This window comes from Tiliqua scincoides, chromosome 7 (assembly GCF_035046505.1).
Source record: "Tiliqua scincoides isolate rTilSci1 chromosome 7, rTilSci1.hap2, whole genome shotgun sequence".
In the NCBI taxonomy this organism is placed as follows: domain Eukaryota; kingdom Metazoa; phylum Chordata; class Lepidosauria; order Squamata; family Scincidae; genus Tiliqua; species Tiliqua scincoides.
In genome coordinates this window covers 50,788,222-50,814,881 of record NC_089827.1, presented here as the reverse complement: position 1 = coordinate 50,814,881, position 26,660 = coordinate 50,788,222, and the positions used below count along the sequence as shown (strand labels likewise).

Below are 26,660 nucleotides of genomic sequence, written 5' to 3'. Positions count from 1 at the left end.
GAGCTCTTTCTCCAATTAAAGCCTCAGTCCTCAAGTTACTAGACCTCAGTGAGTATTTGGTAGCTTTCTGAACGGCTAGGCAGGATTCTGAACCTTTGTTCCCAACAGACAATGAAACAACTTAGTAAACGATATTTTAGTTTATTAAGTACATAAGGTTACACATTCTACAATAAGACAGCAAATGCTAGAGGCATAAACATCTAGGAAACATATCAGCAATAAAATAATAAAGCTAGCTGGCTATCTCTATTCATACCTATCTCTCACCTGGGTCAGTTACTCTTGTAGATCTCTTAGCTCCAGGGCTACCTATGGGGCCAGGTGCCCATGATGGACAAAGGAGCTTACACGCGTGCAGATCGTCGCACCCGAGACTCTCTGTCCAAGAGGGAACTTCCAACACCCCCCTGGGCGCACATTATTATACCTCTTATGCTAATAGTGCTGAGGTGACTTCATAATTATTAGACTGTCCAATCAGAACCCTTGATGAACAGAACCTTCTCGAAGTTGGCCTGGTTGCTAACCCCTCATAGTTCTTACTCCTCCCAACTGAAGATCCACAGCTGTACTCAGTCACTCTTGGCCTGTCTGTGGTATTAGGTGAGCTTGGCATCTCTGAAAATATCAGATGACTTTTAAAATGGATTACTCAATTTATAAATTTATCCACAGACATTGTCCATGAAAGATAAATAGCGCATCCACACACAGAGCTCGCCTCCATGGATGGGGACAAACAGGGACCATTGCATCCAAGGTCCAACCAGTTCAACATACTGTCCCAACAATAGCCATCCAGATGAGCCTGAATATTATCTTCATCATGCCCTAATTGTGAACTTCCAGAGCCACCTGAAAGTTCTGAAAACCTGACTGGCCGTTGCTGGAACAGAAAGATGGACAAGATTAAGGGTGTCAAACCCATTTCATACAGTGGGCTGAATAGCACTGATGATGCTTGTGAGGGCTGGAAGTGATGTCATTAAGCTGGAAGTGAAGTCATTAAGCAGGTCATGACAAGAATAAGCACATTTTTCCTCACTTAGGAACTCATTAGCTGCAAATGATAGAAGAGACAATACACAAGTCTAGATAATATTTTCATGATAATGGGAGAGCTCAATTATCACACAGCCTATCCTTTCAGCAGTGACACCTCAGCAGCTAGATTAGATTAGATTACTTTATTGTCATTGTACTTAATGCACAACAAAATTTGATGTACCATCGAGATACAGACATTAAGAAACTATATACACTCACATCAGTCACACTCCATACACTCACTTAACCACACTTTCAATAAAACTAAACAGTAAGCTAATTAAAAAATGCCGATCTCCAGAGTGCAAAGCCGCTGCATATACATGCTCCGCCATCTTGTGCGTGAGTTTTAGGTGTTTAGACGCTCAGGGAGCCCTGTGGAGGGCTCCCTGAACCCCCCAGGACTCCTGTGCTGGGGCAGGTAAGTTTAAAAAAAAAAAAACACCCTCCCCACCACAGCAGCAGCACAATCCTGGGAATTGCGTTGCTGCCTTAGCTGCTCCCCTACACACACTCACCTCAAGTCTCAAACTCCCGAGCAGTTTGAGAACTAAGGCACAACTGGAATCCTACCCAAGTAAAAACGATTTCCCATAAACTTCAGCAGACCAGAACCACCAAAGGTGCCTGATTTTGCCCAGTACAGACTTCCCCTTTGCACTGTGTCAGGACTTCTACTAGTGGTTCATGTTTAGCATTTGGGGAGGGAAGAAAGAAACAGTATGACTTACGAGTAGCATTTTGAGGAGAGTGAATGTAGCCGAACACATTTCTAAAACCTGTATTTGTCCAAGTGTTGGGGTGCAGGTTCCCCAACTAAAGACATGAGGCTGATGCAACAAGCAACTGAGAGCATTTTCTCCGCAATGCATTTTCATAATTGGCTTCTGAAGTTTAGCCTCATTCTTAATCATGGGAGTTGTCAGACATTTTTAGAAAAGTGGTACACAGAAATAATTAGACAGTAAACTTGGAAGAGGCTCTCTATTGTTTTGTGAGGGAACAGGGAAATAAGTTGATGCAAATATGCGATGAAGGTGACTGTTAACAACTGTATAGTGCAGTGGTTCTCGTATATTTAGCACTCGCACCCACTTTTTAGAATGAGAATCTGTCAGGGCCCACCAGAAGTGATGTCATAACCGGAAGTGACATCATCAAGCAGGAACATTTTTAACAATCCTAGGTTGCAATCCTACCAACACTTACCCAGGAGTAAGCCCCATTGACTATCATTGTTAAAAGAATATACATAGTAGCTTGTTAAAAGTACAGGTCTGTAACATTTCCCCAAATGCAGTCACATACCATGGTAGCAGCAAGTCTGAAATATTAAATATAAAATATTGAAATGAATGGGGACCCACCTGATATTGACTCGTGACCCACCTAGTGGGTCCCGAGCCTCAGTTTGAGAAACACTGGTCAAGTGCACAATGGGTGCAAAAAGAGCAACTTTTTGGTACAATGCACCAACTCCCAGAGATTTAAATTGCACTTTGGTGTCAACTGCCCATGCATTGTCCCTTTTGACTTTGTTTGGAAAGGAAATGCCTGCTGACACTTGGTTGTTTTTTACAAATATGTTAATTTTTTTAGCTGAAAGCAGAAGTTGCAAAAGAGGTAGCCAGTGCCCGGAGAAAGCAGCATCTCTCATCATTACAGTATTACTGCGCCTTGAATGCTTTACAGTACCGCAAGAGAGTTGCCATGATGGAACCCATGCTGGGATACACCCGCTCACAGGTATGGGGCTTGTGTTTAAGCTACCAAAGTAACCATAGAATGAGACATTGCTTGGTTAAACATAGTTGGCTGGATAGATCCCATTTCTAGACCATCTACCTTTTTTGGCTGCCTATTGCCTTCAAGGGGCTGTTGACAGTTCTGGTTTCTGCACTTTGCAATAATTAAGTTTGGGGCCAAGTTAGAAAAAGATTAGAATTTGGATCAGCTGTTGGTTTTGACACTTTCAAACTCTAATCTGAAATTGGCCATGGTGTGGACAGTTGCATTTACAATTTGTGCCTGTAAGAGTGAGTATTGTGGAGTCTATAATATTTCTGTAGTTCCACACTGCAAATGCTTGCAGCCTCAGAACATCTCTGCTGTTTCATGCCAAACCATCCCCTCTGAATGAAATTCTAGTACACAAAGATAAGACTAGATTACAGTCTTGACTATAAAACCCATGAAGCAGCGTGACTACAAGCAAAGCGGATGTATGGACACATCCAAGATTATTCACTGAAGAGTATTGAAGGAATGGAAGTGTACAGGGAAATGGCTAAAATCCTAATAGAATGATCCCCACCCCCCCATGGAAAGAAATTCTGTCTGCACAGGGTCATGGAAACTGAACTTAAAATACTTCGCATGCAGCTTTCACACAAGCATTATGAATGATTGCATTTGGACTTTGTTCTGCAATTAAGGGAAACCACAATTTGTGTAGCTTAACTGTACTGTTTATTTGGGACCTGTAAACCATGATTTGAAACCACAGTTTTAAACTGTTTGCAGGCCAGAATCTGTGCTAGTAGTCTGTATTCACAGACTACTGACCAACCCTAGCTCCAACTCAAGAGGTTGCTGCGCCATGGGAACAAGGATGTTTTTTTGAAGGAGAAGGAAAACAAAGAAAAGCTGCTCTAAGCCATGGCTTGCTTTTTAAATGTCTCAAAGCTTATAGCTAGTTTATCTGTGGTTAGCACGAACCATGGTTTTAGGTTCTATTGGAACACAGCTGTTCTGTCCATACTTTTTTACATCGTGCTATTAGGAAACGAGTTGGTTGTGATCAGGGGTTGCAGTGGTGTTAAGAACATTGGAGGATTCAAGGGTGCTGGCCATGGGTTCTATAATAATATATTATTTTGGCCCCTTCCTAACCTCCTTGTGGCAACTTTCCTTCTTTCACCTTGTGCTGTTCTAGAGCAGGGTTGCTCAAACCATGGCCTGGGGTCTGGATCACGGTTTGGGCGGATCCGTCTGCCTGGTGAGCGAGTCTTTCGGTTCCTCCTGGGTGCCACGCAAAGTCCTCCTAGTTCGGAGGACAAGGATACTCTGGGCACTCATGTCTGCCCAGATGTCCTGTTGCATGGCCTTCTGGGATGCTGGGCCACAGGCATGACTGCCCAGAGTGTCCCTGTCCTCCAAATGGAGGACTTCGCGTGGCACCTGGGCAGAATGCTCAGATGTGGTCAAGATAGGGACCGCATTCCGGGCACACAGCTGTTGCAACTTTGAGCGTCGCTGTTTTAGATCAATATAAGGAGCAAGATAGTACTGGGAAACCCCTGCTAACTGGTTAAGAGGCACTTTTTCAAGTGGGTGCTCCTCTTTTATTTAGCAGGGGGAGAGTAACTGGCCCACCTCACCCCAGCAGTGTCTTTTCTAGTGGCTGTCTGCTGGTGTTGCATCTTTTTAGATTGTGAGCCCTTTTGGGACAGGGAGCCATTAGATACTTGATTTTCTCTGTAAACCGCTTTGTGAACTTTTCGTTGAAAAGCGGTATATAAATACTGTTGTTGTTGTTGTTGTTGTTGGGAAGGAAAAGTTTTTTGTTTTTTTTATCTGCTGCTGTTTTGGACAGTTGCCTTCCCAGTGCTAAAGTGTTTGAAGGTGATGGATGGTTTCATTTGGATCTTATTTTATTTTCTGCAGTTAGTTTGCTGCTTCCCTCATTTTCCCAGTTATTACAAACTATTTGATAATCAAAGTCTTCTGAAATAAATTTTTGTATTCCTTTTGTTATATTTTTCAGATTAAATTTTTTAAGAAGGGAGCAGAGATGTTTTCCAAAAAAATGGACAGTTTTTTATCATCGGTGTCAAACATGGTTCAAAGGTAACAACTGACCACTCTGTGGGCTTTTTTGTTGAGCTGCTGCTGTTGCAGCTTCTTATGTGTGTGTCAGAGAATGCTCTTCCTGGCAGCAGCCACAGTACTGCTGTTATCCCAGTTGTGTTTCCCAGTTCTTCTAGGGAAGGCTGTGGCTGTTGTGCCTTTGTGCACACCTGCTGTTAAAGAATGTGAGAAAGCAACCTTGTGTTCAATAGCAGTGATGGTGGAGGGGGGGTAGTAATGAGAATAAGGCAGAGCAGGATCAGAAACTGGAAAACCCCTTCCTCTCTTATTTGTGTGAATGGGGAACAAGAGTCCTCAGACGACATCTGTTCAGATGTGGCTTTGTGTAGCTCCTTCTTGCTGTGGAGGATTCAGAATCTTCTCCTTGTGCATGAAAGGAAGAGGAAGACTCACTGCAGTGGCTCACTGCAAACTGCTCACTGCGGTTTGTTCACAGTCTTCTAAGAAACCATGGTTTGAAAGAGGGTTACTTAAAGCCATGCTTTTAGGAGCTATGGAAGCACACACTTGACACTTCTTTCTTGTTTTTTTTTGGGGGGGGGGGAAGGGGGGAGGCCTTTAGGTTCTTACAGGAATATGTAAATTAAAAAAACTAGTACTGTATTGGTACCCCTTGTTTGTAGGATTGCTTATGTAAGGATGTTGTGATGGTTGTGGTTTTACTTTTGTGGTTTTGCAGCGTACAGGAAGAAATGGATGCTGAGACGGAAGCCATGCGACTGTCTCAGCAGGATCTACTTTCAGTTGGCGAATCTGTATATACACCCGATTTTGATGTGGCCTCGCCTCTCATCAACAGAAACCTCATTCAGAAAGCTGGCTACCTTAACCTTAGAAAGTAAGAAAGATTTGCACGTGGGGGGTGTAGGTGTTGGCCTGTCTTTATTAGGTAGATTAGTACCTATGTTCTCTTGAAGGGGTCGGGACTGGTGCTTGAACCCCTTCTTTAGCTACACTGTTTCACAATGCCATCTCCAGGAGCTCGGCAATTACATCATTGCCGAACATCTGGATTGCTGAGCTCTGTGGCTGTGCAGCTTGCAGGGAATACTGGTTAGTACTTTTCTTTTTAATAGCAGTGCCATAAAAACAAACAATAGCTAACAGAAACTCATCAGTAACAAATTTATGCCAGAATTTCTCCTCTCCTGTGGAATAATGGGCCAAGTGGATTGGTGTTTACAAGAAGATACTGAGAATCTTAATGGTGGGGGGTGTTTGGGAGGAGAACTGGCTTTGAAGTATACATGCTAGTATTCCCCACTTCCCAATATTTCAGAGAGGAAACGAACTCTGCTTGTTGCTGAAGTTGTTGGTGTTGATGCTGCGACAAGTCTCAAAGCCATGTGGTGTTCTCTACAGTAAAACAGGCCTAGTGACTACAACATGGGACAGGCTGTACTTCTTCACTCAAGGGGGAAACCTGATGTGTCAGCCCAGAGGAGCTGTCGCTGGTGGACTGATCCAGGATCTGGACAACTGCTCTGTGATGGCCATTGATTGCGAAGACCGGCGATACTGCTTTCAGATCACTACGCCAACAGGAAAACCGTGTGTATCTCAGGGCTTCTGCTAGGAAATTGTGATTCTGCTGGGAAAAGGGTTCACAGTGTGCAGTTTGACTAGGAGTTGCGTAGTATCCTGTGCGTATGTCATACTGGCTATGTAATCAGCTGCTCACCACATGGCTTTTTCAAAGGTCTCTAGGTACATAAAGCAAGTTGCTCCAGACTGCATGTACAAGAACCATTGGGACATTTTGGTAATGCTTTTTCATGCAATGTTATGGTTATGTCAGGTATCAGCTTTAAAAACAAGGATGTGCTGGGCATTGTGTCAGTGCTCTACTAACCAAGATAAGGGTATGTTACTGTGCCCTTTCAGCAAGCACAGGGCATCTTTGCTCCCACATAACAAGCTATAACTGCCTAAATGTCCTGAATTATGTGGCTATTATGGATTCAGGATTCCTCCTTTGTGTCAGGTCACCTTGAAATAGTGAGCCCTTCAAGGGAGGGATATTCAACCATTTTGTACCTTATCTGACTGAGCATAAGAGAGTCAGTACGGACAGTTTAAAAGGTCATTGTGCTGCATGGGAGCCTCATCGTCCTGATGTTCTCAGTGTAGTACTTTCTGATTGAAAGTCATGTAGTATTATTTTCATGTTACTGACTAGGCTGTGAGTCAGCTGACCATTAGCTGGGGATGGCGGGCACATGTAGAGAGACAGCTCTTGGCCAGCCTTCCCTGTAAGCTGAGTGGCCACACAGCTCGAATGGAAGCCCTGCATAGCTTCCCTTTTGGCATTCTGGAGCTCAATGATGTCATCACAAAGTGCTCCGCAGCTGTTCCTGCATAGCCACAGTAGGGCTGTACACACTGGAGGGGGGGGGTTTAGAGGGAAGATTGCACTTAGCTCTAGTTTATTGCTTTTCATGCAAATAGATATATGTATGGGTGTTTTGGGTGTTTCCCATGGGCTGTTGTCATGCCCACCTTGTGGAGTGGTCTGAGGTGTTTGGTTAACTGTCTCTGGGACTGAATGTTCCACCAGGTGCCTGATGATACTCGCAGACATTTCAGTATGTTTAGCCTGATACTGCCAGCCTCTTGTGCTGGGTTGACTTTGTGACAAGTAGAAAGGCCTTTTAGGTTTGATGGATCTTCTGCTACATATTACTTTGCAAGCTGACTCTGGGCCTGAATGGATTGTGTAGGTACCAGCGAATCTATGAAGCAGAACAATTATTTTAGCTTGTTTCTTTGTAGGGGCATAACCCTTCAGGCAGAGAGCAAAAAAGAATATGAAGAGGTAAGAACTGTTCATGGCGCCACATTTTTTGTTCCTCTTTTACAGTCATTACTTCAAGAGCTTCACTTTTGTTCTTCTTTTGCTCTTATAGTGGATATGTGCCATCAACAACATCTCCCGGCAGATCTATCTTACTGACAATCCTGAGGTGAGCATTTTAAAAAATAATAATTTTTTAAAAAATTTTTATTCATAAATTGAGTAAATTTGGTACTCACACCAGCATGTAGAAAAGCCTAAGGCTGCCTCTCTTTTTTCACTTTAGGCAGTTGCCATCAGGTTAAACCAGACAGCACTGCAGGCTGTGACCCCAATCACAAGCTTTGGGAAAAAACAAGAGACTCCATGCCCTAGGTAACATTTTATGTTTGGTTAGCCATATTAGTCCTGGGTTACATGGGAATTCCTGCTTGAGTTATCATGTTGGGGAAAAGGGGAGGCCAGATCACTTACCCTCACGTGCTAGCTTTCTAGCAGCAGGAAGTGTTTTGACGTGGGTGAACACTCAAGCATGCAGTGCCCACTCCTGTATTCTGAAGAGGTACTGTACATTCATTTGAATGTACATTTTGTTTCTTATGTGTTAATCCTACATGTGATATATACCTGCCACCGCCTTCATTCGCAAAGTACTTGTGAACGAAAGATGCATACATAAGTATGTGCACTTGGAAGCTCCACCTCATAAATGACAGGTCTGTCTATATTGCTGCAACCTCCATTTGTCTATTAACCTGTGTCTGATACTAAGGCTCATAGTCAAGGTGAATTAATATGGAATACTTAAGTGGTTCCCAAACCGGTTGGTCGTGACCCACAAGGGAACTGGAGCAGGGCCATTCCCCCTTAAGGAGAGTGACCCAGAAATGACTGTTCTAATGGTGCCACAGCAGTCTTGGTGCCACTGGGAGCAAGGGGCTTTTAAACTTACCTGGAGGGCAGCACTGGCCTTTGGTTGGCCTTCCCTACCCATGCAAAGATTTTCCTGGTTCCCAACACCCCTGTAGGGGTTTGGGAACCACAGGATTAGTTACCACTTGACACCCTGCTGCTGCCATGATCCTTTTCCAATTTGCTCTCAACAGGCCAGGAGCTCCCAGTGGAGTGGTAGGCTGAAGAGGGTGTGGCCAGATGGGCTGGGGGCTTGTTGGTTTGCTGCCCCTCTGAGGATGCTGCTTCATACAGCTGTCGCTTCGTGGCAAGGCTGGCCTGCTGTCTGAATTGTGTTTTTTTCACATGGAACTATTCTCTCTCCTTTGCTTTAGCCAGAATGAGGAGCTGCAGAATGACGGGGTGGCCTGTCCTACCGAGCCTGCAGATGTTCCAGATTCATCTGAATTAATCGCACCCGGAACACCAATTCAGTTTGACATTATGCTTCCTGCAACAGAGTTCCTGGATCAAAACAGGGGTGGCAGGTATTGTCAGCAGAACAACTTGCCTTTGGCAAAGTGCCCCTTTCGTTAGATGCTATTGGATTGGAAGGAGATCATACAGTATTAAGCGTTGCTCTCTGCATTACAGGCGCACAAACCCGTTTGGAGAGTCTGAAGATGGCAGGAGTGAGGACGAAGCAGGTAAGTTCCGTTGGCATTGTTTGCAAACAGAGTTTGGACCAAAAAGTGGTCTAGTCACTGCGTCAAGAAATGGCCATTGGCCCACCAACCACCCCTTACATACACTTTTGAGATCCATTGTATGTAGTACCATAGGAAGAGAAGGTCCTCTGGGCCTCTATAACTGTTGTTTTAAGCAGCCTCCATGCACTCTGGAGAGATTGGACTCTTTTTACTTTCCCGTTCAACCTCCTTCTAACCAGCCTCCTCATTTGAGGGAAGTCCGCTCATTGGAAGTCAAGGGTTTTTGTGAGAGATTTGCCTGATATTCTTCCCCCGACGTGCATGTCGAAACGGATTGCAGCATGATCACTGTTCCCCAACGGCTCCGTAACATTTACATCTCTAACCAGGTCCTGAGTACCGCACAATATTAAATCCAGAGTCACCTGTGAAAATGTTAATACCATTTCTCAGCATTGGGCTAAGTGCATAAACAGCAGTGTTTCTCACACTGTGGGTCAGATGCACTAGGTGGGTCACGAGCTGATTTCAGGTAGATCCCCATTCATGTCAATATTTTATTGTTAATATGTTCGATGATGCTACCATGGTATGTGACTAAGCTGGGAAATGTGACAGATCTGTACTTTTTAACAGGCTACTCTGTATATAACCCCTGGGGGCTGGGGATAAGAATAGGCCCTCCGTTTGGCTGTACTTGTCGTAAGAGGCGACTAAACAGCCACCGGGTAGATGGGACTCCTTAGCCTGGGAAGGCAGCTCATCTGAGAGAAGGAAAACTCTGATCCCAAACCTCCACTGCCTTGTGGCTACATCCAGTTATGGAAAAGGCTTCAGGAGTCAACCTCGAGGCAAAATCCGGAACCGGAGTCCCTGAGGCAGTTCGCGGCTATATATAGTCACGCTCTGGCAACTCCTGTGACGCCGCTGGAACCAACTGTATTGGCTTCTGCCTTTCCATTGGACCATTTCAGCGACATGGAGAGGGGGGATTTGCTGCATGGGTAACAGCCTATCCTCCATACCTACTTTATCCAGGCTTCGCGCACTGGAGAGGACACTCTGTTCCAGAACACTATTCAGAGTGTGATACCGTAGTCTTCCGAGACTGAAGGATGCCAACTCTGTAGGAAGAGAAATAGTGCACTATGTGATGATGACCTTCAGATGCTTTAGTAGCAAGGCAAAAAAGTCCCAAGATCACTTGGCCATTTGATCAGAGAGGAAACTCTTATCCTGTCTCCATTGACTAGAGCTGTTCTTTGGTACATAACTAGGAGCATAAGAGCCACTGTGCTGGATTGGACATGATGCGGTTCAGTTCACTTTCTTGCATCTAACAGCAACCATCCACATTCCTCTGAGTGCTCACAAGCCAAGCATGAATGTGATGGCTTTTTCCTGTTGTTTGTCTCCAGTACCTGGTATTCAGAGAGATGCTTCCTCTGTTTGTGGCAGCCGTCAGAGAAGGGACCTGGCTGGATCTGGGAATGAAGTGGCCTGATCAGTATACTAAAAGCATTGTGCCTGAAAGTTTGGTCTGTGGTGCATTCACACATACAGGGTGCCCCCTGATGCTGCAGTGATAAATATATGCATGTGCAAACTGCTCTTTAGGGCACTCAACAGTCACCTTAAGCCATTTCTGCCCAGGTTTGCATATGTGCAACAGGGACCAAATGTGTACACTTATGGGCCATGCGAAAATGGGTTAAAAGAACTCTTATCTCTGCAGAAACACACTGGTGGTAAAAGTTGGATTGTTCAGTTATTTGTGAGGCAACTGTAAACTGGCAAGAGAAAAAAATTACACTTTCCTCTTTTATTCCCCCCTCCTCCAGATTCACTTTTGCAGCAGATGTTTGTAGTTCGTTTTCTAGGATCTATGGCTGTCAAATCTGATCATACTGTTGAAGTGATCTATGAAGCCATGAGGCAAGTGCTGGCAGCTCGGGCCATTCACAACATCTTCCGTACAACAGAGTCCCACCTCTTGGTCACCAGCAATGACCTGAAGTAAGCAAAACGTTCTTGTCTTTTCTCTTTCCTCCTCTCTCTTTTTCCTGCTTCATCCATAACATGGGTGCAGTTTCTGGATTTAAACTGAAAAATGTCCTGCTAACTTGGTTGGGCACCTGAGGTCCTGCACATGTGTTCCTTGGAAGTAAGTCTCATAAACTCCAGTGGCACTTGCTTCCAAGGAAATATCTAGGATCAGAGTATCAGGTCTGAATACACCACAATCAAGGGAACCTTTATATTTAAGGAAGAGGGGGGGGCATACTGACAAATGCATGTTAGTGCATGATGCAATTGAAAATTGACAATGTGTGACTTATACATGGGTGCTAGCAAAGTATTGTATGTGTTGCGTGTAGATTGGGGAAGATTTATGTTCCTAATTCATCGCCTTAAAGGCTGCTGCATGTAGATGGTTTTGCATGTAGAATAAGCACAATCCTTAGAGAAATTGCATTGATATTATTAGAATTAAGTGCATCTAATTTTCTAAGGATTATAATCACTGAATAAAAGCAAAGTCTAGATCAGATGCAAGTAATGAGGATTGTGTTCTCAGTAGCTGCAAGTCTGGTTTATTAAGCAATTGCTGGAGTTAATTCCCTGGCCCTAGTTATACCCCTAACCTACTGTGAAGGCAAATGGTCAAGAAGACAACTGTCTCTGGTGGAAGTCCAGAATCATGAGATTCTGAGAATCATGAGATCTAACTTGGGCTTGATATGAATTGAGTAGATGGCTGGGGTTGGGGGTGGGGGGTGGGGGATGTTTTTCTGCACTTGATAGAGCCATTCCTGGCTTTAGTGTGAGAGACAGATGAAAATGCCTGGTTTGGTTCAGTGGCTATGAGAAACCTGCCTTTTATTGCTCAGTAGACCAGTTGGGAGTGAAGGAAGGCAGCTGGCAGTGCTCTTTAGCCTAGACCAGGGGTGCCCAAACCCCGGCCCGGGGGCCACTTGCGGCCCTCGAGGCCTCTCAATGCGGCCCTCAGGGAGCCCCCAGTCTCCAATGAGCCTCTGGCCCTCCTGAGATTTGTTGGAGCCCACACTGGCCCGATGCTACTGCTCTCAGCATGACGGCCAACTGTTCAACCTTTCGCATGAGCTGTGGTATGAGGGCTCCCTCTATTGCTTGCTGTTTCACATCTGTGATGCAGCAGTGGCAGCAAAGGAAAGGCAAGCCTTGCTTTGTGCAAGGCCTTTTATAGGCCTTGAGCTATTGCAAGACCTTCATTCATTCATATAAGTTCATCTTTAATAAATTCATTTATGTAAACTTATGTAAATTTATTCAAATTTTAAATGTAAATTAATTCTTTTTTTCCCTCGGCCACCGACACAGTGTCAGAGAGACGATGTGGCCCTCCTGCCAAAAATTTTGGACACCCCTGGCCTAGACTAGCATTTCTCAAACTGTGGGTCATGACCCAAACTCTGATGGGTGGGTCCCAGTGAAAACAAGGAAAGATCAAATAACTAATTGCCTCAAGCCCTCAGGCTATTCAGAAATCAGATAGCTGCTAACTGCCTTGCAAAGAGCTGAGTTCATGCAGTTTGCAAGGACCAAGCTCCTGCAGTTTGCAAGCTTGTGTAAATAGAGGGAAATAAATGTTTTGAGTGTCTTTTGTCTGGTGTGTTTTTTTTTCCAAGTCCGTCAGTGACAAGTAGTCACTGGGGGCAGATGAAGGCTGGGGTAACATAACTAAGGCTGCGGTCCTAACCTCACTTTCCTGGGAGTAAGTCCCATTGAACACAATAGGTCTTACTTCTGAGTAGACCTGGTTAGGATTGTGCCCTAAGCCCCTCAAGCATTAAGGCTATTTATTAGAGCTGCCTCATTATGAGAAATGGATTGAGTGTTTTTTTTTTGCAAATAATCACTTGTAAGTAAATAAATAAAAATATTTTTTTCTAGATCACCTTTTTTAAAGTCTCGTAAAGCTATGTGGATCCCCATAGGGTATAGTTTTAAAAAGTGGGTCCAGATGCTAAAATGTTTGAGAACTGGCCTAGACTTTAATGATTCTAATGCGAAAATTTCTATATGCCAGCATCCCATTATAAAGGCCTGGGTTATGTGTGTGACCCAGTTACTCTGATTATGAAGTGCCCCCCCCCCCCACAGCTTGTCTGTGCCATCTGGGCTACCAGGTGATATTTGCCCAAAAATTTTAGACTATAGCCCAAGCTGGTTTATCCACTATGCTGAATGTTTGTTGCTGCCTTGGGTTTCTTGTTCTGGATCTTGATTTAGCTGAATCAGGATTACAAGAAGCTGCCTTATACTGGGTCCAAACCTTTAGTTCATCCAGCTCTGTACTGTCAGCACAGACTAGCAATGGTTCTCTAGGGTTTGAGATGGGAATTCTTTTTTTTGCCTTCCCTGGGAACTTCTGCAGTCAAAGCACTTGGTCTACTACTAAGCCACAGCCCTTCTTTTTATTTTTTAAAATATATTTTTATTTTATTGTACACCAGCTTGATAGATTTACGAAATGGCAACTTAGAAATGGCATGCAATTTACTTCCTAACTAGCATGCAGTTGTCTCTGCCTGCCATACATTCTTGTGTGTCCAAAACAGCAAGAGTTGCAAGAAGCTCATGGAACTGATGTTCGTTGAGAATGAAATTCAGCATTGTTGGCATCCTCAATATGATTAACCAATTCACCAAGCACATATAGACATGCCAAGTTATGTATTTCAACAGAGAAGGTTTATGGGCCAGTACATGTTGTCTGGAGAACCGGCTCTGAGCCACCTAGGTCTGGTTACAACCAGGTCCTGTCCAAAACAGTGGGACTCTTGTTGCAACTAATTTGCTCTGTTTGGTTTCAGTGGGACTTGGGCTCAACCAACTTGAGCAATTAAATCAGGGCTTCTGGGCACTCAAGTCCTGGGAAGGATCTGACCTGTCTTTCTTTTTTTTTTTTACACTTATTTTAACTGCAGATTAATAGATCCTCAAACTCAAGTAACAAGAACAAGTGTAAGTATCTTCTCCATGTACTGCCAAGTGGCAATAGTAACCATAACATGAAAATGTTGAACTCTTGTTGCTTGCTGGGAAACCACTAAATATTTACTAGTCTTAACATTTTCAATATTTTCCCAGTTTGAACTTGCCAGTGTGACACAATTTGCTGCTCATCAGGATAACAAGAGGCTGATTGGGTTTGTGGTGTGTGACTCGGAGACTCCGGGGGAGGATTCCTTTAGTGCCTATGTCTTTGAGAGCAACACTGAAGGCGAAAAGGTCTGGAGAGAGCTTTGCTTTTTTTGTTTTTGTAAATATGTGAAAAGTTTTGTGACCTTCCATTAAGAATGCAAGTAGGAATGTAGAACGTTGGTAGATTTACTGATGACTCCATTCACCTTACCCAGATCATGAATAAACAATTGAATCGGGATGATTCATTGCCCTCTCATCTTGAAAATCTGGCCTTGAGGAAGATGTAGGAGGGCCCTTCTAAGACTCAGGTCCCAATCTTTCTTCAAAAAATGACTTCCTGTCTCGTGGACAGAAGAACACAACAGTTGTGGACTGCTGGATGGTGAAAGGCAGGAAGAACAGAATTGCACTTGGCTCACTGGAACTCTCCTATTGTCTAGTTGTGTGGTTCCCTTACACCCTGCTCTTTCCCCATGATATGTAGTTAGCTTGCACACTTTCTCTAAAAAGCAAGAACATAGGACAGGAATTTCCAATCTGTATGCTGGGGCAAGCAAGTATGCTGTAGAAGCCTTGCAACTGTATTTATGGTGAGACAGCACAGCATAAGAGGAAACTGCAAATGTTGCTTTCAGGCCGGGGGCTGGAGCTGATCAAAGGACTTGCAGTGGAACTTTTTGTTTTGGGCCCAGCTGAGAAAAGGTTGAAGAACCACTACAGAAGTGCAAAGGTGTTTGTTGTACCTGTCAATGGGGTTATGTTGAAAGGCAAACTTTCTCCTGCCGTCACAGCAAACAGCTGCAGGCTTTTCATTCATTCTTTATTTACAGTCACAGACCCAACATTCATAAAACATTTAAAACATTCATAAAAACATTTTAAACAAAACTTTTATAAAAAAGAAGCAAGAACCTTCTTACGTGTTGCAGGCTTTTCTTGGTCAGATCTGCTTAGCCATTTTGCCCTCTGGCTCCCTGGTCTGGATCCTGTAGATATTGCAATATTACAATGAAAATTTTCTCCTTGAAAAGTTGTGAACATGGAGCCTCTGCAGATCAGTGTAATTCTTTATTCTAAGGCCAGTTTTGCTTCCTCTGCAGATTTGCTATGCAATGAGCCTGGGAAAGGAAATCATTGAAGCTAAGAAGGTAACTTTACATTGTTCTTAATTTGCTATCCTTTCACCCAAATCGTGCTTTCAGGACCAGACCGTGACGTTGGCCTCTTAGGTTGCTACTGGATATTTGGGTTCCAGTAGGTCTGGTTTACTCCAGTAGGGCTGGGATGAAACAATAACATTTCCTAGACCACTAAACTGTGGTGTATTAGATAAAGAGGAGAGCATCTGTGCCAGAGCCTTGCAGCCTAGAGGTGTGAATCGGTGATAGGCAATTCCATCTCTTTTCAGTAGAATAGTGGAGATTGTGCTTAACTTCCATTTGACTCAGTAGAACTTAACTTCTTAGCAAAAGTAATGTTCTGAGTAGATTAGATGAACTACTAGGCAATTATTGTTGGAAGAGCCTGGAGCTAATAATGGAGATACAGTTGTGGCAAAGAAGGAACAGTTAAGGTAAAGCAAACTCTTGGGAAGTCAGCACATAAAAGATAACTATAAATCACACTGGCCCATCTTGGGTGTTTTACCCCCACCACTGTAGTAATACATAACCCAGTAGTTCATCTGCTCTGTAATAAAACGTGTGTAAGACTTGCTGCACAACCATCAATTTATTTCAGTATTACACTTAACACAAGCCTACCCCCCCCCCCAAAAAAAATCCTTTAGTTGTCAAGGATGTTTGAATGAAGTTAGGATATTTTGGGGGTGCTGAATCCAAAAATGGCATTGGTTTTGCCTGATTGGCCCTAGTTGTTTGTTTTTTGCATAGCCACCTTATATGCTGATTCAAGCAACTTCCTTGTGAGGAAGCCAATGCAAGACCGGTTTGTTGATTTGAAGCTGGGTTCTCAGGATTGGGGAGGACTCAAGAATAATCAGATCACCAAGATGGAGAAGTCAGGTCGAAGGTTTGGGAGTGACTTTATCAATCAGTCTCCTTCTGCCTACCATTGTCTTACACTACACAGTGTACCAGGTTCAAAACAATTTTTAAAATTCAGTGAAAACACAAATTGTTGAATAACTTAATTCCACTGACCTTCTCATTTGTATTTATCCTCATTACAGGATCCAGAAGCACTAGCTCAGTTAATGTCATCCATGCCATTGACCAATGATGGAAAGTTCATGCTGTTGAATGACCAGTCAGAAGAGGACACTACCATACATGGAGATGGGCAAGAAGAGTCCGAGGCATAAGTCATAACTTCTTTTAGTGGGGGTGGTTTTGCTCATAAGTCAACTTCTGTGCTGTCAGCTATGTACCAACATGAATGGACTTCTAATGATAGCATGGGAGAACTTGGCTTAGGTTTTTGGTATAGTAGTCTGACAATCTTGAAATTTTTTCAACAATCAGAATCAAGTCGGCTGCTGATGGCCACCAGCAAAGATTTCATGTAAAGCACACATACACTGGGGCTGTAGAGTTACTGAGCCATGTTCAAGCCCTCTCTTTCTTTAAGAATCCAGCAAATTAAAAAGACCAGCTTCTTTCAGGTTTCTATTATAATCAGACCTGTACATACTGTTTTTGACGACACATTGATTTATACACTGCTGTTCAATTCTATAAACTGTTATGGGGGATAAGGTAGGGAAGTGAGATGTCCATCATATTCTCCTCCAATCTTCCCATTAACAGAGACTTTTCTGGACATTTCCATCTATTTTAAGTTTTATCTTCTCAGCCATAAGGGGTAAAAATTAGAAGTTCTCAGGAGGCTAAATTCAGCCTCAGTGTGAGATACAACTGTAACAAATCCCTAATTTTTCATGGGCTAGTCTTGCATCTCAGTAACAAATACATTATTTACTTCTACATGAAGTTTTAAAAAGTAACAAAAACACTATTTTGGGCTAAGCTGTTTACAAAAGTATTTGATAAACACTTCTTTCTGATTAATATCTATTTTTATACTTTACCTGGGGTAAGCTTTCACTATTAATCTAAGTGCCTACTTTTTTGTGAGGACCATACTTAACAGAAAAAAAGCAGCAAATGGACCAGAAGTTATGCATCAGTTCCATAGGAAGCCTGTTAGCCTCTCACCAATGATGATTAAGTTTCTTCTAGGCAGGTAATTTCTCAGAACTACTATTCAGTCAACAGATTGGCTAGTAATTGGAGGCAGGAACTTTATTGCACTGATTTGCAAGTTTGGATTAATGCCCCCTCTAGGCAAGGGCTGAACAGGGGCTTGCTCATGACTAACTCAAGTCCCCAAAGGAAAAGACTTCTTTAAAACCCAGATGTAGGCAGCCTGGAGAGAAAAGCACTTTTGCACTTAGCAAAAAGGGCCTAAGGAATCATGATCAGACAGAGGACAGTGTCTAAGATCTTACCCAGTTTAATAATGGTGCTTGTGGGGAACACATTCTTTAGGGTTTACTAAATATCTTGAGTTCAGTTAACATGCAAGAACAGAGCTAGCTCTGCTGCAGTTCACCTGATTTTTTTCTGTTGATTTTTTTATATAAGTGAGTGTGTAAATGTTAAAGCAAGGCCCACATTTTACAAAACAAATATTTAGCAATAATGCCCGATTAAAATCTATTTGAACCATGTAAGGGAGTTAATGTGAATGTTTGAAACTATGGTTAAGCTGTCCTACCTTCTGAATCAAGACGTACGTGTATGTATACCCATGCTCTTGCAATTGTCAAGAATATATGAATCTGGAGCAGATGTTGAGATGTGATACCTCAAGATTTAGCTCATGGTTTTTTGGATAAGAGCTGGAAAGGCTAGTGAAAGTACACCTCCAATATTCTGACTGCCTTCAGGTGTGGAATAGAGTAGGTTCACACCTGTTATAAGGAACTGTAGCATTCTCTACTACACATCTCTAGTTTAAGAACCTTAGACAATTGTCAGCTAGAAGAACCAATGGTCTGTGCATATGAAATAGTATGTTGTGTCACTTAACAGAATTTTAAAATAAAGGTTGCTTTGTGGAAGTGTGGTTCCTGCTGCAACACATTTCTGCACGGCAGCTCTGTGGCACAGCCATATATATAAGTTGCACCTCCACTAGGAATCAGCAAGACTGACTGAGGACTTGTAATCCACAAGCAAGTGGAACATGCATGCTACAGCATAGGCATTTATGGTGTAGCTTGTCTAAATCCAGAAACATTTGCTCTTTCAACTGTAATTCTAAGACAAGCAGACCAATTTCTGAAGCAAAATGTTTGTTGATGTTTGAATGGCTTTGGTGTCACCATAGGCCATTCAAACATCAACAACAAACCATGGTTTGGTATTACAAAACTGAGCAGGTATCCTCCCACCCCATAGATGCTTCTGATCACTTGTGACAAAGTGCTAGAGGGTTTCCAAGAAAAAAGCATACAAGGCTGGAGCTCATGTCATCTTATTCTGATAACACAGGCCAACACACATTTTGCTCCCTTAAATGTTACACCAATTCCTGGGTGTATTTGGGGTGCAGATTCCCAAAATGACATCTGTTTTGCCCTGTCACGTCTAGTTTTGGAGACAGGGCATAGCCTCTTTAGTGAATGGTTCAAGCAGCTTCCTCATGACGAAGCTGCTTGAACCATTCACTAAAGAGGCTATGCCCTGTCTTCAAAACTAGATGTGAGAGGACAAAACGGATGCCATTTTTGGAATCAGCACCCCAAATTCATATCAAACCACCATGAAGTTTGGGAAAAACCTTTCTGACCCTCAATTTTGTAGGCCTGTGTAACCAAACCGTGACTTGGTGTTACATCTGAATGCTCTCACAGTTCCACACAGGATCTGTCAATCCTGGTGCTCTGTTGAAAAGATTCATTTGCTCCTCCCATGTGCTGCTTGACAACTAATTGTCACTGTTGGCTCTTTTCCAGAAGACACAGCATTACTGATCACTAAAACTTGCTGCAGATAATGACTGTACACTAAACAAAAAGAAAATCCACTTCCAAAGTTACATTTATTAACATTATGTACAGAATATATAACAGAACCAAAAAAAAAGCACTGAGGTAACAAAATGCTTTTGTAAAATGAATCAGAGTAAGACATGTTATATTTGGTCCCCTTCATTCCTGAGAATTTGAACACAGCTATTCATCAGATGGAACTGGTCAATTTACCTCAATGACAAGCTGCAGCAGGACCTCTGGTCTGCATTTCTTTCAGATGCTTAAGCATACAAACTGTCCATGCAGAGGACTTACTGAACCATTTTTATTGCTCCTGCTAGGCCAAGCACAAGTGAGCTTATTTCTAGAAAAGCACTTTAGCCACAAGTACTTCATTCTGGGTTTAGTCTTATTCATGTGGACTTCTGTTGAGGAAAGGAGGCTTGAAGATTTATATGCTGCTACATACCTCACAAAGAAGGAGTCTGACAATTTAAGTGTGCATAAGAATTGGGGGGGGGGAGGCAGGCATACTTCCCTTTATTTCTGGTTTTTGGGGGAACTCAGCTCCTGGTAAGAGCTGCTGCTTTCATGCTTGAAAATGGGAGGGGAGTAGGAAGAAAGTACCTCTGTAGTATCATATGGTTGCAGGTATTCTTCCTCTTTCTTCAGTCCCTGCTCCCACAACACACCCACAGTAGGTGCAAAAGTTCTCCACCTGAAGCCTCATGAGAGTTTTGGTGGGAATCCCACTTCGTGGCACTAGTAAGAAGTTATCACTGCTCTAAGAACCTGCTCTAAGAATGTAAACTGGAAGTCACACTAAGCTCCCAAATTGCTTCCCCTATTAATTGGTTGTATAGCATTGAGAGGTGGACAGAGTACACGATTACTATCCTATATTCAAAAAATATAGACTGTACATATGTATATATTCACAAAGCAGTGCCTATGCATGAGGTGAGACGCAAGTGAAGAGAAAGGATGCTCTTCTTTGAGACCCTGTGAGCACAACCATATTAGTTTGGTTGGCACTGTAGAGTTCAGGCACATATGACGCCCTAAACTAAAGATTCTCTCAAATTAGAGGCAACAAAGTGGAAAAGGGAATGAGTGCAGGTTTACTGTAGCAGGGAGATGCCCTAAAAAATTTCATGCTTGTACAGTGTCAGTCTCTGAAAGACAGAAGCTGACTGGTTCTTTGGATTCCAAAGGTCTAACAGATTTTAAATAAGGACAAAAGCAACAGTAGCAGTGCCAGTGATGTTGCTTGATTGAATTAAGCCAAATGCAAGATTTTAAAAAAGTGTTATGAAATTGTATCAAAGTAAAGCAGCAAATTCCAAAACAAGAAGTTATAAGTGAGGTTCAGGAGCACACTCTGGCATTTCAACAGGACAAACTGCAAATTGAAACCGAACAAATATGGGTCATCCTACAGTTCCTGGTGCTTCTGGGCCACTTTTCAGTTCAGAAGGTGAATGATTCCATGCCTGTTTGGTCCAATTGATTTCAACAAGTCACTGCCGTTCTAGATTTCACCAGAAAGCAAGAAATACAAATGTAAGATGCACTGCATAGTTAGAAACAAATAGCTTATATCAGATTTAAGAGGAATTATTGTTACTATTAATGTCCTTTGCAATAAAGAATGGCAGATACAGATGAAATCTTTACAAACTGGTAAGAAAAAATAGATCACCCTCCACTTAGTCTTTAGGGAGGAACTTAGTCTTTTAGGTTACAAGCCATGATGACTATATGCAACCTCTGGGTTTTAGAGGTAGCCTATCTCTGAGTGCCAGATGCAAGGGAATGGCAATAGGACACAAGTATCTTGTAGTCTTTTGTGCTCCCAGAGGCATCTGGTGGGCCACTGTGAGATACAGGAAGCTGGACCAGTTGGCTCTGGACCTGATCCAGCAGGGCTGCTCTTATGTCTTACTAGAAATGTGTTAATATTAGCTACTTGATTTTGGTGGAGTGGAAATTTCTCCTCAAACCAGTTCCACTGCAATATTATGCACATCTACTCAGAAGCAAGCCCCATTGAATTCAGTGGTACTTGCTCCTGTAAGTGTGTACAGGATTGCAGGCTAAGATTGTGCAAGCAACCTTCACTGGCTTTTCCTCTTCCGCACCTCTCTAATCTCTCTCTGATGCTTCCTCTTTCCTGGAGTAGTCATCAGGGATAACATATTGAACACAATGGTACTACACTACGCAGCCATATTTTTTGCCCAAGTGCTATCACCCCGAGGACAATTTGTATAAATAAGCAAGCATTTTTGGCAAAAATACTGAATTTGCATACTGGAAAGAGAAGCCATTTTTCAGCACTGCCCACCATGAGAAGTAGTTTCAGCTCAGACCTGCTTTTTCATTTATTGCTGCAGATGAGGGTGGCATGGGAGAGAGAAAAGCTAGCTGACCAATCCACGACCTTGGCTAACTACTTTCCAAGTGCTGCACAGTTTAAAAACCTGAAATGCAATTGTTGGTTAGGAAAACAAACCCAGGCCATATAGTCACATCATAAAAGCAGCATACCAGTGCTCATTTCGCAACAGGATCTGCAGAGTTAGAATTGGACAGGTCTCCATTGCTGATTTTTGTAGAATCTTCTACAAGAGAAAAGGGGAGAGACCTCGTAAGAACACTGTCTACCGATAGAATGGGATCAAGATGTAAATATGCTAACACAGTGGTTCTCACACATTTAGCAACGGGAACCACTTTTTAGAATGAGAGTGATGTCATGACTGCAAGTGACATCATCAAGCAGGACAATTTCTAACAATCCTAGGCTGCAATCCTACCCACCCAGAAGTAAATCCCATTTACTATCATTGTTAAACGAATATACAGAGTAGCTTGTTAAAAGTACATGTCTGTAACATTTCCCCAAATGCAGTTGCATACCATGGGAGCATCAAGTCTAATACATTAAAAATAAAATATTGAAATGAACGGGGACCCACTTGAAATTGGCTCGCAACCCACCTAGTGGGTTCCAACCCACAGTTTGAGAAACACTGCACTAACACATGTTTTAGTAATAAGGGCTTAGTTTTAGTAATAAGGGCTTTAGTCATTAAGGGGAACTGGATGATTGTCATTAAGCATCCAAAACTTGTATCACTAGTGCAAATGCCTGTCATCTAATATTCATGTATGTAAAACCAAATACAGAATTATCAGGCAATAATTCACTTAATCCAGTGAAAACAGCCAATAACTGCCTGTCAAACACACCTAACTCAGCTATACATAGGAATATTTTATGCTCTGGAAAATAACTCTTACCAGATACCCAATTCCATTCAACATCATGGGCATGCCCTTAGGGATCATTTAAAAAAATCTCCTTAGCATTACTGCATCAAAACTAGCTAATATCAGAAAGTAAATGTCTGTTATGTCAATCTACATAAACTCAACCTTCATTCCTCATATTTTGGACTAAAATTTTTCTAAAGGAGGATGTTCTCTGTTTCACAGTAGTACTTTTGAAAGCCAGTGTCTTTGATTTCAATGGAATTTAAGCAGTAATTGTGCTGAGAGAGAGATCCTCAATCAACTAATTGGATGTTTGCTCAATCTTCCAGACTTCTTGCTCAAAGCAGAAACGTTACTGCATACATTCAAACTGCTGGAATTGACTTCCACTATCCCCAACATTCAGGCAGTATTCTAAAGCAGTAACAACAAAACTGAGGATAGAAGAAGAGAGTGTTCCGTTTCGTATCCCAACAAGATAATTCAACACAGTTTCATTGCTTATAGGGTGTAGTGCCTGAAAACACCTGAAATCCAGTGCCATATGTCCCCTGCCCCACAAGACCACAATACTTTTCACTGACCTTCTTTCTCTTTTTTCTCTTGATTTTCTTCTGCTGCTGTTTTATCTGCTCTAAAAAAGATCCTTGCACTGCTTAGTGAGAAATAAAGCAGCTCAAACTCCTATGAAAAATCATACAGGAAATAAATCCTCAACAAGTATACATTTACCACAAAGTAAGAATCCTTACAGTCTCTGTACATAGTGGATAGATACTAGAAAACTCTTCATTACCAACACCACTGCTGTATCGTTTATATTCAAATTATTAATCACACAAGTTGTTTCTTATAAATCAAGTGTCGGGCAAGGCAAAAACACCACTTTTCAAAACAAAGTTAACCAATCAATTTTATTTTTCTCCATTTCAGAGCTGGCACACTGCACAACTAATTTATTTATACACTTCTGCTGTGTCTTTGCAGGACTTCAGAAATATAATCTATCAGCCACTTCCTTGCACAAGGCTAACTATTTATAGTCTAACACTCTGCCTTGGCAGATCAGCATCTCAGTCAGATACTGATGAGCCTGGACTTATAACAAGATCCTTTTTCTCATAATTTTTGCTTAAAATTTGTGGTTAATTTTTTTTTCCCCACTTGGGCTCCCGCCTTCTGAACATGCTTTTGCGTGAACAGAAGACACTTCTCACACAAGTCGGCTTTCTGGTTTTGCATTCCCACTACAGCCCCCTACTCCCAATCCCTTGTCATTCCAGAGAGTCCCCTAATCCCCAAGAGTGACTTTTAGGGGACAGAAAAGCCACATTCTTTGAAGCGAGTTCTGCTTGTGTGCCTTTGGTTCCAAGATTCTATACTTTCTGGGACCCATCTGCCAAATCTAAAAATCTAAACTTAATCACCAACTAATAACTAACCATTGTTTCCTTGATCAACTGCTGCCTCTCCTCGCATACCTACAATGAAAAAGATAATAAGCCTTACCTGCAAACAAACATCCAGTCGCTTGTGAGTAAGGTTCATAGTCTGTAGCAGCTTTTCATCTTGAGTAGACGACTGGACGTTCTGCTGCTTCGCTACTGCTCTGATCTCTCTCAGATATTTCTCTCGAACTGACTGGAACCAGTGGAGAGAGTCAAACTCTTGGTACTGGTTCAAAAGCTTCAGAATGTAAGCGACGCCTGCAGGGTTTAAACAGAATTGCCTGCTGAGGATTGGAAGTGATGTCAGTAAGCAGGAAGTGACATCATTAAGTAGGTGATGGCCAGAAATAAACACTTTGCTTTCACACAGAAACTCATTAGCTGCAAATGACAGAAGAGAAAATGTGCAAATCTTGTTCATATTTTCAAGATATGAGAGAACCCAATCATCACACTGGGAAAGCCTGATTATAACAGGGGCCTGATAAATTGCTTCCAGGGACCGCATTCGGCCTGTGGGCCTTACGTTTGACACCCCTGGTCAAATTATTTGTATAGAAAGGGAGTGTTAAGGATGAAAACGTCAAAAGCTCAGAATAAGGAACCAAAGGGCACATTGTCACACACCACCCAAGACTGTCCTTTAAAGTGTTCAGATGCAGCTGTTTGCTTTTCTACAACAAAATGACAGGCATCAGTGCACCTGTGAAACATCTGCCTGCCTTAAAAGCATCTATAAAAGAGCAGCACTGTCTCTTGTGGGACAGGGAATCCCTATAAGTATTGCTCACAAAACTACTCTGCTTCCCTCAACCCTCAGTAACTTAGCATTTCACGTAATTCAAAATTCACTGACCCTCTCAAATAATGATGCAACTCTCCAAGATAAAGTTATCTCCTGACAAGTGCATAGATGCATGACGCCATATGGAGCTATCCTATACTGACTACTTGTCCACTTAAGTTCTGCACTACATATTCTGACCGACAGTGGCTCACCAGGGTCTTAGGAAGAGGGCATTCCCAGTCCTGTCACCCAAGAGACTTCAACAGGAGAGGCCAGGATTATGCTCAGTGTATGCAAAGCAGGTGCTCTATTACTTCCATACAAGTTATACAAGTTATATGCACAATTCAAGATAGTCCAGACTATCTTCTATAAATGCTAGACAGTATTAATTCTATCCACAACTCTAAAACAAAAATTCAAAAAGTGATGGTATAAAAAGAAACTTGCAGGAACTTTGCACACTGTTCCCTCGTGAACTCACCCATGGCAAAACCATCATCAGTGAAAGCGGCACCAGCTTTGTTCTTTTTGTTCAGTTTCTCCTTGCAGCTGATTGAATGCTCTATGAAGTTGAGAGCCTAAAAACAAGAGAAAGGAAGTTGTCAAAAGGCAATAAATAAAAGGTAAACTTCATGCCTAGTAATGTATGGCTGTGAGAGCTGGAATGTATGGCTGTGAGAGGGCTGAGTGCTGAAGAACAAACACTTTTGAATTATGGTGTTGGAGAAGACTTTTGAGAGTCCCCTGGACTGCAAGGAGATCAAATCATTCAATGCTACAGGAAATCAACTCTGACTGTTCATTGGAAGGCCAGATGCTGAAGCTTAAATACTTTGGTCATCTCATGAGAAGGAAGGACTCTTTAGAAAAGACCCTGATGCTGGGAAAAATTAAAGGCAAAAGGAGAAGGGGACAGCAGAGGATGAGATGGTTAGATAGTGTCACAGGGGCAACGAACATGAATTTGGGCACACTCCGGAAGTTAGTGGTAGATGGGGGGGCCTGGCATGCTGTGGTCCATGGGATCACGAAGAGTCGGACACAACTTAACAAAAAGCTTCATGCCATATGGTAACAGCAAATGAACAATACCAAAACAAATGTCAGGAAGGATTCTACCAGTTCTAGATTTGTGATGGTGTTGGAAGCTGAACTCAAGATCTCCTATATGAAAAATGTGCTCTTTCACTGAACACTGGCTCCTGCCCATACAGTAGCTCTGTAGGTTCAACACTTGTACACAGGGGACATAGGTATAAATAAACTTCACACATAAATTTTTTCAGAACTCTCTTCACAATTCTAGAAAGCACACTCAGCCCAGGTGATCAAATCACATCATTTAAAACTCAAACAAAAAAAAAACAACTAACCAGTGGGGGAACGATTATGTAAAAGTTTCGTAGATGCATGTTCTTTGGACTGCGAAATTCAGGAGCAAACACATCCACAAGCATTTTGAAGTACTCTGTGCCTTCTGCAGAGTTGCGTGTGAGATCGCCAAGTACAGAATCCAATTGCCTGCAAAGTGGAGATATACTTTATTTCCAAAGCAACTGAAAAACTCCTGCTGAAAGCATCCGCTGAGCTACCACTCTTTTGTAAGCTGCCACCTAAGCATTTGCAAAAACAACCTTGG

At 42.4% G+C, this 26,660-nt stretch overlaps 2 protein-coding genes across 3 annotated transcripts in view; one reads left to right on the top strand and one right to left on the bottom strand.

The window, feature by feature from the left end:
• Positions 1 to 18,630, top strand: part of APPL2 (adaptor protein, phosphotyrosine interacting with PH domain and leucine zipper 2) — a 35,919-nt gene extending 17,289 nt beyond the window's left edge. For both annotated transcript variants that reach the window (XM_066633865.1, XM_066633864.1), the window contains exons 8-21: positions 2,650 to 2,796; positions 4,817 to 4,899; positions 5,600 to 5,758; positions 6,283 to 6,471; positions 7,693 to 7,735; positions 7,827 to 7,883; positions 8,001 to 8,089; positions 9,001 to 9,153; positions 9,260 to 9,312; positions 11,157 to 11,331; positions 14,286 to 14,322; positions 14,449 to 14,589; positions 15,606 to 15,653; positions 16,697 to 18,630. In XM_066633865.1, the coding sequence (XP_066489962.1) occupies positions 2,650 to 2,796; positions 4,817 to 4,899; positions 5,600 to 5,758; positions 6,283 to 6,471; positions 7,693 to 7,735; positions 7,827 to 7,883; positions 8,001 to 8,089; positions 9,001 to 9,153; positions 9,260 to 9,312; positions 11,157 to 11,331; positions 14,286 to 14,322; positions 14,449 to 14,589; positions 15,606 to 15,653; positions 16,697 to 16,828 (1,506 nt within the window). In that variant the 3' untranslated portion in view covers positions 16,829 to 18,630. The remainder of the gene's footprint in view (positions 1 to 2,649; positions 2,797 to 4,816; positions 4,900 to 5,599; positions 5,759 to 6,282; positions 6,472 to 7,692; positions 7,736 to 7,826; positions 7,884 to 8,000; positions 8,090 to 9,000; positions 9,154 to 9,259; positions 9,313 to 11,156; positions 11,332 to 14,285; positions 14,323 to 14,448; positions 14,590 to 15,605; positions 15,654 to 16,696) is intronic.
• A 928-nt stretch (positions 18,631 to 19,558) lies between these two features.
• WASHC4 (WASH complex subunit 4) overlaps positions 19,559 to 26,660 on the bottom strand; it is a 47,037-nt gene continuing 39,935 nt past the window's right edge. Inside the window, exons 29-34 of the mRNA XM_066634214.1 lie at positions 26,395 to 26,542; positions 25,503 to 25,599; positions 24,293 to 24,489; positions 23,368 to 23,467; positions 22,055 to 22,128; positions 19,559 to 21,035 (exon numbers count right to left, since the gene is read on the bottom strand). Of these exons, the coding sequence (XP_066490311.1) occupies positions 22,061 to 22,128; positions 23,368 to 23,467; positions 24,293 to 24,489; positions 25,503 to 25,599; positions 26,395 to 26,542 (610 nt within the window). The 3' untranslated portion in view covers positions 19,559 to 21,035; positions 22,055 to 22,060. The remainder of the gene's footprint in view (positions 21,036 to 22,054; positions 22,129 to 23,367; positions 23,468 to 24,292; positions 24,490 to 25,502; positions 25,600 to 26,394; positions 26,543 to 26,660) is intronic.